The 11509-nt window shown below is 37.0% G+C and overlaps 1 protein-coding gene and 1 pseudogene across 2 annotated transcripts; one reads left to right on the top strand and one right to left on the bottom strand.

Annotated features, from left to right (window-relative positions):
• On the bottom strand, positions 1-597 carry LOC116128171 (putative phytosulfokines 6). 2 transcript variants are annotated; one of them, XM_031413866.1, is made up of 3 exons: positions 406-597; positions 276-331; positions 1-196 (listed from the first exon to the last, which is right to left on the bottom strand). In XM_031413866.1, exons 1-3 carry the CDS (start codon positions 494-496, stop codon positions 83-85), a joined length of 261 nt encoding a protein of 86 aa, XP_031269726.1. In that variant the 5' UTR covers positions 497-597; the 3' UTR covers positions 1-82. The 2 variants fall into 2 exon arrangements, with proteins under 2 accessions (XP_031269726.1, XP_031269725.1); XM_031413865.1 differs by having other exon boundaries at positions 276-337; positions 406-580.
• A 4293-nt stretch (positions 598-4890) lies between these two features.
• On the top strand, positions 4891-10936 carry LOC116128073 (annotated as a pseudogene).
• The last annotated feature ends 573 nt before the right edge of the window (positions 10937-11509 follow it).

The raw sequence follows: 11509 nt of genomic DNA, 5'->3' as shown, positions 1-11509 counted from the left end.
TTCTCTACAAAACACTCTTTTTTTTTATTAAGGGAGGTTTTATGATGAAACTCCAGTACATATTCAAGATTAATTCTTCAACTCAAGGCTTGTTATGTTGGGTGTAAATATAATCCAAGTGAGCTTCTGCAATCATCCTTCTCTTTAAGCATTCCTCATCCTTTTCATCACAACCCTCCCTCTCTGAACCCATCAGCTACACAAATAATAAAAATTACCCATTAAGAATTATAACAACCATCAGAAATCAAAATCACTAATAAAAAAGTTACTACCTTCATGAGATCTTCAGTAACCTCTTTGAACGTAGTTGTATGAAGCTTCACCTCCTCTTCACCTGTAAATTGATGACTTAAAATCTTACTGAAGATGTTAAAAAAGTAAGCTACCAAGAATAGGAGGTACCTTGTTTTTGTGCAAGTGAACGTGCAGATATTAAGTGGGATAATAGGAGAAAAAAGATGAGAAATACATGAAAACTCTGCTTCATAGTCATGAATAATGATTATGAGGTAAAGAAAGAAAGAAGATTATTGTAAAAACTGGTGGTGGAGATGAGTTGTATAAATAGAGCATGAAAAACATGGAATGGGAGTTACAAAATACTTTTCTTTTGTTTTTTGTGCACCCACTACTTCCCTATCCCTTTTTCGTTATGCGATAAGAGAGAATCATACCACAGTAAAATTTCTTTAATAAATATATAAAAAAGAGTGAATGACAATTTCCCACCCAAGGTTTGTCCTAATTACAGTCGACAACATATATCGTGACATTCTAAGGCAAACTTTGGTTGTCATATTTCTAATCATTTAGAAACCCTAGCACTTCATGAAGTCAGTCGAAATGTATATGGTTATCGACATTAACTTTTGAGAAGTTTGTATATTACATCGGTATGTGGTGGCTCAACAAGCAACCAAGTTATTTTGCTATTATTAGGGGGAGCAGTGACCATGGTAAGCAAAATTTTATAGTGGCTATGTACTGGACAGATGTGCATTATACTCATTTTCCCTTGACCAGGTTTTGCCCCATTAGGTTTTCCTAGCAAAGTTTTAACGAGGCAGTCTTCAACACGTCCAACTCATTTTACAAGTCATCAAATAATTGTATTTCTTTGCTTTTGTTTTTGTCCTATGTGTTTTTCCTAAGGTTAAATGCAATTATCTATAAGTGGTGGAAATCTAAAAGAGTGCTATGACATGTGTGGATTATTCCACCACTAATACCCCATGTACAAGGAGTATATAGCCACAAGTTAACACATGGAAAGGTGAAGACAAGTGGAAGCATCAAACACATATTTGGTGGCTTGTTTCTACTGTTGAGATGGGCAGCCAAACTTTTGGGTCACTATAATATAGACCTGGCAAAGTGTTACCCTACCCGCTGGTAAATAGGTACCCAGTCCAAACGGGTGGGTACAGGTAACACCATTAATTACCCGTCTGAAGTTTACTCGTACTTGGCATGCCCGTGAAAATTGCAGGCAGGCGTGATACCCACAAGTGCCCTCATTTACTTTAAAAAAAAAAAGTCAAAAACCATAAAAGCATTTCTCTCTCACCCTGCGCGGCCATCACTCGTTAAACTCCACCCCTCTTTTTCTCTCTCTTTCTTCATCAATGCTTCCGTCATCTTCCATTAAACTCCACCTCTCTTTCTTCATCAATCCTCTTTCTTTCTTACACAATCCAACTCTCCGTACAATCTTCCATTAAACAAGTCTCCTTTTCTCTTTCTCTTTGTTTGCTAAAGACAAACTCCATTTAGGTCATCTTCCATTAACTCCACCTATATTTTTCTCTCTCTCTTCATCAATCCTTTTTCTATACACAATGTCACAACCCAACTCTCCATACAAATCCAACCAAACAAGTCTGCCTTTCTCTTTCTCTCTGTTAATAGCCAAAACAAAAACTCAAAATATCCAAGAATGGACTCACAACACCGCAACAACAATAGTAGTACAACTACACAAGTGAGCTCTTCATTTGTTTTACTTCTCACCTTTCCTCTTCCTCTCCATGAAAATCGCTCTAAATCAATCCTAAGTCCCGGCTGTGCTAGAGATTCTTCCCATATCTCCCTTTCCACTTCTCTAAGTCTGAGATTAGAAAAATGGTAGTATCAAAAGCGGCCAAGCTTCACCCATGTCTTGGCTTCCAATGGCAAGAAACGTGGGTGCTCTTTTGAGAACCCTTAACCTTCCTCTCCCAAGAAACAAAAAATTATAAATAAGAAACAAGGCAAGAAAAATAAGGGCTAGATCCAAGAGTAAGAGAGGTTAGTTTTAGAAAAAGGTGACCCGTGGGTCGACCCATACCCGCACGGGTGAGTACGGGTCATGCATTTTCTTACTCATGAACCCGTACTCGTTACCTATAGCTACCGGCCCGCTGTTTGCCAGGTCTACTATAATAGGGCCCTCTTCTTTTTATATTAACACACCACCTGAATTGGTTATTCGTAGGGGTGAGCATGAGTAAAGAGTAGAACCAGAACCGACAGGTACCCAGTAGGAACCAGAACCGACGAGTACCTAATAAAACCGAACCAACTCGATTAGGGTCTGGTTTTGGTTTTGGAAAATTGGAATTGAGAATTCTCAGGTCCAGTTTCGATTCCTATAATACTGGAATCAAGAACCAAACCGAGGTGCAAATACCTGGATAGGAACCGGGTTGAGTTATAATTTTTGTAAACTATTGGGGTATATTTGTCATTTTTTAAAAAGTAGAGTGGTAATTGAAATTAACCTGGGTACTCGAAACCAAAACCTATGTTTCAAGTTCTGATTCCAAATCTGGTTCCAAATCTTAGGAACCGGCAGTTTCGATTCCTTCAAAAAGTGTAAGGTACCTGGAACCGCTCGTCTCTAGTTATTCGAGAAAGGAAAGAAACAACATTCTAGCCCCTTTGACTTTTGCTCTATTCTCTTTGAGTTTGATATTTATATTATTTTAATTATTCTACAACTTGAGCCATTTTGACTAATGAGACATATAGATCTTGCAAATTACATTGCATGGGATAGAACTATAAAATATACCAAATATAAGTTATGTCTATTGTATTTTGTATCGTAAAAAATATTTATCTAATAATTCACTTAGTAATTTTTATAAAATGTTTAATTATAATTTATTTTATATAATAACCTATAAATATATAATATTTTTTAATTTATATGAATTATATGATTTATCAAAATAATAATGTGAACATAATAATTAAAATGAAACTAAAATATATTAAATACAGTAGAACCTCTCTATAGTCATAATGTGGGACCAATTAAATTTATTACTATAAGGAGGTTTAATTTAATAGAAGTGTAGTTATAAGAATTATTATTTTGATTTCTTATTTTATAATTCATGTTTTAGTAATATTAGGATTTCAATTCATTGTTTTAATAGGATTAGGATCACAGAAATGGATATCAAAGTCACTGTAAAATTGAGTGATCAGATTCGACAACTTCACTACACTGATCAAATGGATATTTTATCTCCTCATAATCCAAATGGCAACTGGTCATGTATGTTTTAACTGAAAAAAAAATCATTACTAGATATATAAGAAAGGAAAAGTAATCTGAGGATGTAGCACGAAAATACCAAAAATTTCATGCCAATAAGCTCTAAACTGCTTGAGAGTTAGAAATATTTTGGCTTCAATAAGAAGTTGTCCATGCTGATAGCTTATTAGTACTCGCGAGATAAAAGATTAGTGACTACTAAAAGTTATTTCTATATAATATTCACTATAGAGAGGTTTCACTGTAATATGATATGAACATCTTTTCACTTGTATTAAATAGTATATAATATATATCCATCAATCAATTATAAGTTTATACCACCACTCTATTATTTCATTAATATTTAAGTTTATTTAATTTTTCCTCTTAGGCTTCCGTAAATAACCATTCCTCTTAGGTATCATACATTAAAAATCCTATGTCATTAGTATTTTTTTAGAGTAATACTATATATACACATTTTTATATAACTTTCTTATACAACATTATATAGCAAAATATGATTGGTTAATTTTAATTAAAAGTAAGCTTTTACCCAATAATCTTTTGTCGTATAATATTGTATGAGAAATATTGTACGTGTAGTATATTCATTTCTTTAAGGTTAACGTAGTCTGTTTAATTTAACTAATTAATAAAATGATTTTTATAGGATATTTTGTTAATATTTTTATTCGTGGTCTTGGTGAGGTGGAATTACGTCTCTCACGGTGCCTTGAATCTTGATAGAGAGAATCCTTGACTTGCGCTGCCTTGACAACTGGGCCAACCCAACCATAATAATGAAGTCCGCATGCTAACCAGCCCAACCCAAACTAATCCACATCCTCGCCTGCGCTCAGACTCTCTCGCCTCCCCACCTCAAGAAAATCAAACGCTCTCTACATTGCGCCTATTATTATTATTATTAAAAAGGGGATGATTTCTCCACTTAATCGAATCAATAAACAAAATTTCTTCTCACTCTCTTCTTCTTGTGTTCTTCACACTCTATCCTCTCACCTAATTTCCCAATCTGCCCCAAAATTTCCCTTCAATCCTTTCGCCTCTTGTAATTTAATCTTTTTTTTTTTTTTTTTTTTTTTTTTTTTTATAATTAAATTATCTTCTCTTTACATGTATCAGGTTTAGGGTTTTATCTTGATTTTCTTTGATCTATGCAAACTAGGTTTTAGGGTTTGTAATTTTTTTCTATTGACAGATATTGTACTTTATTTTAATTTCTTGAATTGATGATCTCTATGTAATGATGAGAAGAATATAAAGGAGAGTTTATTAGAGATTAGATGAATCAGGGTTAGGGTTCTTTTTTGTTTATTTTATTTTGCTATTGTATTTCAATGGAAATGGAGAATCGCGCGAGATCATTCGATAGATCGGGTTTAGTTAAAAAACCGCGATTAACGGAAGATCCGACCCGGAGTTTTACTCAGAGACCCCTGTAACTCAAAGATTTAGTACAAGTAGGGATTCGGAGGTTCATGAACGAGCTGGTGGCGCGTATCAGCCACAGCAGCCGCACCAAAGCTGGTGAGCCAATACAAACGGCGCTAGCCGAACTGACCTTCAATTCGAAGCCGATAATAACGAATTTGACTATAATTGCCGCGAGAATGTTCATGCCGCGAAAGCAATCGCGGCCACGGTCTGCGCTAACATTCTTGAGGTGAAATCCCAGTTTTTTGTAGCTGTTTATCTCTCTCATTGTTGTTTGAATTGAATTGTACAGAAATTATTATTGCGATTAAAAAGGAAAAAAAAAAAATCAGTGTTACTGCTTTAATCTTGGGTTTTTAAGTGAAATAGAAGATATATAATTGTAACTGAAAGGGGGATCAATGGAATGTTCTGGGTTTTGTAGAAAGTGTTTGCATTGGTGTGGAATTGATGAGTATTTTGCAAATTTGAAGCTTTTGAGTTCATTTGTGCAAATTAATTCAAGTGCTTTTGTGCGTTATGTGATTTTTGGAGTTGTATCCGATGTGAGGATATGAAGGAGATGTGCGGTAATGTGTAAATGTGTTAATCTCTAATTGATGAATTATAAGAGATGAGAATCATGAGGACCGGTTTCAAAATGCATTGAACCAGTTATCTTAAACCAGTTTATTGATGGGTTTAATTTTCCTATACCACGGTTGTTCTATTTGTTGTAGATATGCTTAGTTTGCACGCAAAGAGCCAGCGCTTCATAACCAGTGGTTATTGTATAATATGAGTTGTTCAAGTTCAGCATCTGATAAAAGTTATTACATTATATCAATTTGATTTTCTAACGAAATTGTGATGTATGTTATTCTCTTGTTCTTCCCCACTCCTCAATTTGAACTCCCATGAAGCAATGATCCTTCATATGGTCTGATATTTTGAAGACAGCTAAGAGGCACTTTTCTTTGGTTTGTCATTTTCATTATCTTGTATAGGTTCTCTAAGTTTGTTGGGTAATTCATTCTGTCAAATCTGAAGGCGAGATTTACTTCATGATGGAGAGATATGATTGAACCTAAGATAGTATTGTCTTTGTGATGTTAGCTGACATGCATCAATCCTGATCAATTTGTTGTGGGGGCACAACACCGTGGAAATGGCTTTTGTTCTTTTCCATAATTTTCTTCTAAACTCTCCCTTTGCTTTTCTTCAAAGAACTATCCAAAGTTTTCTAGGTCTGCGGAGGTTGATATTGTAGCTTCAAACGTTAAATTATGCATGGTGCCAGAGGGGACCTTTGATACAATAATTGTTAATATTTTGTACATGGCTCTGTTTAAAGTGTATTAACTGCTGTAGAAGGAAGAGACTGAAGTGACGTAGCTCTTTAGAAGAAAGAACAAGGAGATGATCAATGGAAAATATTTAACCAAAGCCAGTTGCAAGGAAAAAACAAGTTTTATGAGAGGAAAAGGGATTCATAGACTGTGCTTTGAAATCAGTTTTTAGCAGGCTGCTGGGGAGTTAGGAACTTAAATGATTTGCTCTATTGTGATGAATGTTCTACGCATTGTGATTTTTGTTTCTGATTATTGATGAAAATCTTTATAGTTTATGTTTATGTCTGAAACATCAGAACTCTACTATATCTGGTTTCATGTTATTTTTGAGAAACATGCTCTTGAGTAACTCTATCCAGTAGCTGGTTTTGATTTTCTTTCTTTCTCTTGAGTTAGGGGTTGGATTCAGGGATTCTTATTTGGAAAACCCTAGTATAATAACCTTTTTTGTTTGAGAATTCTGGTTGTAGCGTATCATATCTGATTATAAAAATTATGCAGGTTCCCAGTGACCAAAGCTGCCGTCCTCTATCTTTTAGATAGTATTGTAAAGAATATGGAAGGATTACATAAAACATTTTGCTCCCAGACTACCAGAGGTTAGACATTATTTTCTTTGTGTGATGCTGTTCTTCTGGTCACCAGTTTCAAATTGGATTAATTAATATAAATTGCTTATCTATCCAAGTTGTTTATATTACTAAAAGTTGTGCCCTGCATTGCATCAATGATGTGTTTATCTCTTTGAGTTGCTTGAAATTCATTATTATTCTCCGTTAGATGTCAATTTCTTTCTTTCTGAACTCTAGGTCTTTTGCAAGGCTTATAAACAGGTTTATTCTTCTGTTCATTCGAGTATGCGGCATCTTTTTGGAACTTGGAAAGGAGTTTTTCCTCTTCAGACCCTTCAGATGATTGAGAAAGAACTTGCTTCACTCCATGATCAATGGTTCTTCTGGAACAACATCCAGGCCTGATTCACAATCGCAGCGCCCACCACATAGCATTCTGTGAATCCTAAGTACTTAGAAAGGCAGCGCCTTCAGCAGTCAGGCAGGGTAAGTGGAATTGCAAAATCAATTTTTTTGCTGGGAACCATGTTATTCTCCATTTGTTCCTGACCACATTTCAATTGTTTTCCCCCTTTTTTCATGGATATTCATTAAATTTAAAAATGAATAGTGTTTATGATCCACAGTGAATCACTGTATGTGTCATAAAGTTTTTTGGGTCATGTCATGACTGACTGGGGATCAATTCTATGCATGTTAAAAATGTAGTTGCTTCATGGCTTACCAAAGGCAGCTGATAATTTTTTCATCAATTAGCATGTAGTAAACATCTACAATAGTTTTTTTTTTTTAATTGATGGATACCATCATTATCACTTGGATGTAATCAAGATAGATGCTGTTTCTATCCTTCCTAGGAATCTTTTTGTGAATTTTTACCAGATCATAATTGTACGTTTTATCCTTTCTTGTTCCTTGACTAATTTTCTTTCACTCGGTATTTAATATTAATCTGAAATATGTTTGACAAATTCTTTCTGTTTTATTGGTTTTTACGTGAGGAAGGCAAAGGAATGGTTAATGACATGACTGGGCCTATTGCCAGCACAACTGTAGATGCTGAGAAGCCGGAGAGGTCATCCAGCATCAGCACCAGCAGGCCATGGGTGGAACCTTCAGTCAAAATGCATGTAAGGGGAGTAGTTCATTTTTCTTTTTATATTGTTGTTGAGTAATTATTTTGTTTTTTGGGTCTCATGAATACTAAACTTTTCAGAGCTTTCAGCATTCACACAGATGCACTAGTGAGCCTATTCATGAGAAGAACGTTGGTACAGCCTATGGAGAATACGATCACCTCTGATCTTTCGCGGAATTCTGGCTTGGAATTGGAAGAACCACTGGAAGGGTTATTGATCAAGGAAACGACAAATCTTGGGTGGGATTTGGTAGCAACATGCAGAGACAATTCTGGCCAAAGAAATGGTTTCAATATCAAGCATAGTTTTTCCAAATTACTCAGCTTCCAAATCTGCAAATGCTGATGCGCATCTCAGCCAACACAGAAGATAGGGAGTAGAAGCAGCAGTGGCATGTCTGTAGCTGGAAAAACTCTGAGAGCGGAGTTTATGTGGGAGATGCACAACGATTATCAGATAATGATGCAGCCAGTATTCCTATCAATTCAAGGAAAGATCGTTGGACTCCATGATCCGAAAAAATGGTAATCTTGGAGGTTAGGATTCTAGAAACTGAGTTCTTACTTTTCTAATTCATGTTGTATATGAAAATCTATTCCTCAGCAAGAAAAATAATTTCTAGAAATATTTGGAGGCAATGATAGAATTGAGTCCCTTTGAATGAATGTCTTCTTCCAGTGACCATATTTTGTTTCAGGTCCCTTATAGTAGTAGTCATAGGATTAACTGAAAAGTAACGAGGGGTGTCAGACATTTACCACCAAGAATAAATATGCATGTAGGTCTTTTTCCCATTCTTTCCCTTAAGTCAAAAACCCCTCCCACGTTAACCCTACCTTGAAGTTATAGAGACTTGTGAATGCTCGTTCATTGATGTGTTTTCTCCATGTGGTGGTTAGAGTATTACATTAGGTGCAACATATATTCCTGTGTCAAAAACATGCTAATACCCTATATAATTTATAGTTGCTTCAATTGACCATTACCAGTGGTTATGGTTTATATTGACTTTATACGAGTGTACTGCATTTAATCTTTTATGCCATCTTGGATCAGGTTATATAAAGAACCGCTATCTGGCCTTACAAGAAAGTCCTCTTCTATCTTGAGGTGGCTTGTTATTGTGACTTCTTTTATCAAATATTAGTTTGTTTAATCCTTAACTGTTATGAGTGGGAAAATTTTGGTAAGCTATGTATGTAGGGTACCTAATGTATTTTACTCCATCTGTGATTTGGGGGTGACATTGGTTCTTTTCTATCTGATTTGCCTATTCCCTGTGATGATTCTGCTCCCCATTTATACAAGTTATGACTGATTTTTTTTTTTCTGGCTGATCGGTGTTATCTGTTGCAGGAATTTGAAATCGCCTCCAAAAGCCACAAATGTGCATGATGTTGGGTCAAGGTTTGAAAGAGAAACTGCCACTGATTCCCTTCTACTGAACAGAAAGATCAAGCAGCTTATGGGCCGGAAATCTACAATGTGGCCCTTGAAGGAATCACACTCAGAAGGCTATTCTGCCACCCTTGTTGGGTTGCCTACAAGCACAAGTTCTTCTCTGGCCAGATGGAGGTCGTCCATCTGTGTTCATCTCATAGTGGGGGCCTCAGTTTTGGGGTTTTGTCAAATTCACGGTGGGATCTACCGGAAGCTTGGGGCACAAGGTTTCAGTCTGCAAGAGCTGGATCACCTCTGGACAGTCAGCCATGCTCCAGCGTCCTCCATCACCTTCGTTACCGGCGCATCATCCCCATCAAAACTTGCAAATTTGTCTGAGCAGGACTATCCTCATGTTCAGTCCCTGCCTAGACCTGATTTAAAAGCATCTCCCTTCTCAGGACATTGAACGGTGCCTATTAGCCGCTCTAGTAAGGATTCCTTATCCATGCTGCATTCTAATAGTCACCTTGGTAACTGCAAAAATTTCAGCCCCAAGACTTGAAGGGTTCATCTCCTGGAGGCTCTTCTTTTCAGCAAAGCCGTCACTATCCTCTTACACAGCCACGCAGCCGGATCCTAAGCAGCCTGAACCTTCTGGTCTGTCTCCAAGCCACTTCTCGCGTCAAGTTTCTAATTTTGGAACTCCCTCACGATTGGAAATGCATCTGATCATCAAATACCTTGATGGAGAAACTTCAGGACAATCAAGCACGAGTACATTGTTAGCTGCTGTCTTGAAGACGGGTATCTTTCTAACTCGATCACTAGTGGCCTAGCTAATCATACTTTCCAGGACAGGACAAATGCCATCACAGTCAGATATCAACCCCCTCTGCCAAGTGGGCCTCCACCTACCCTGGTTACCTCCTCAGGACCCAGGGCTGTGTCAGGAACTCTATCAGGTCCTGCTTCCTGTGATAAGTTCATCAGTTCAGCAAATGGTTCCCAGGGAAAGGTAGAACCACCACCACTGCCACCTGGTCCTCCACCTTCATCTCTTGCGGGTAGTACATCAACACAAACTTCCAATGTTGAAAGCAAGTCTTCAAACCCTATTTCAAATCTGTTGAGCTCATTAGTTGCAAAGGGTCTGATATCTGCATCAAAGAATGAGTCACCATCTCCCTTGGCACTCCAATCCCACTCAGACACAGAAATCAAAAGCCAGGGGTTCTCTTCCAGTATCTTGCACCGTCTTCGGTTCCAAGTTCATCTAGCATTCCTCCAACTTCCGTCATGGATGAGGCATCTTTCCAGAACCTGCTGCTGAAGTTCGGTTGCTGTACCTCACCACTTCAGCGAGATGGAAAATCTCATGGTTTGGAGTTTAGACAGTATAATCCGTGAATTTCATCCAACGTGATCAATAGATTGTTTGATGACTTACCGCATAGCTGCAGCATATGTGGTCTTCGACTTAAACTCCAAGAACAGCTTGATAGACACTTGGAGTGCATGCTTTAGGTGTTCTGGACCAGATGCTGTAGTTAGAGGAGTTTTTATGCGAGGTCAGATGGCTGGTTGCTGGGAAGGCAGGACTTCCAATAGGGTTTGAGACTTCCATCTGAAAGAGTCTGGTAAAAATATGGACAAGGGTGAGCCTATGGTTCCTGCAGATGAAAATGTGTGCATGTTTTTTGTGTGGTAGCTTTTTGAGATTATTAGGATCAAGAAAGGGATGAATGGATGTTCAAAGAAGCGGTATATATGACTACCCGATCAGGACGTGAGGCAAAACAAAAGTGAGAGTGCTGCTAAGGGTCCCATATTTCATGCAAATTGTATATCAGAAAGTTCGTCTCATGACTTGGGACTTATTAGTGGGGTTAAAATGGTTAGATTCTTGACTTTAGATTTCACGAGTCTTGACTTCCAATGTCTTATTCCTGCATCTTTGATTGGACCGGCATTTTATGTATAACATGTGTAGTGGTCAAACTCACATATTCCTTTCTGTTTTTCCTCATCTTCCCACCTGATTTTCCCTTTCTTTTTTTTAATTTTTTAATTTTTTTTATTTTATTTTTTTTATTATAG

Source organism: Pistacia vera, unplaced genomic scaffold (assembly GCF_008641045.1).
Source record: "Pistacia vera cultivar Batoury unplaced genomic scaffold, PisVer_v2 Contig197, whole genome shotgun sequence".
In the NCBI taxonomy this organism is placed as follows: domain Eukaryota; kingdom Viridiplantae; phylum Streptophyta; class Magnoliopsida; order Sapindales; family Anacardiaceae; genus Pistacia; species Pistacia vera.
This window is presented reverse-complemented; position numbering and strand designations above follow the sequence as displayed.

Coding starts and splice junctions, on each gene's coding strand:
- LOC116128171 (XM_031413865.1), bottom strand. CDS start 496: ATGACTATGAAGCAGAGTTTTCATGTATTTCTCATCTTTTTTCTCCTA. Junction 338..405: donor TTCACTTGCACAAAAACAAG/GTACCTCCTATT, acceptor ATCAATTTACAG/GTGAAGAGGAGGTGAAGCTT. Junction 197..275: donor TTACTGAAGATCTCATGAAG/GTAGTAACTTTT, acceptor TTATTTGTGTAG/CTGATGGGTTCAGAGAGGGA.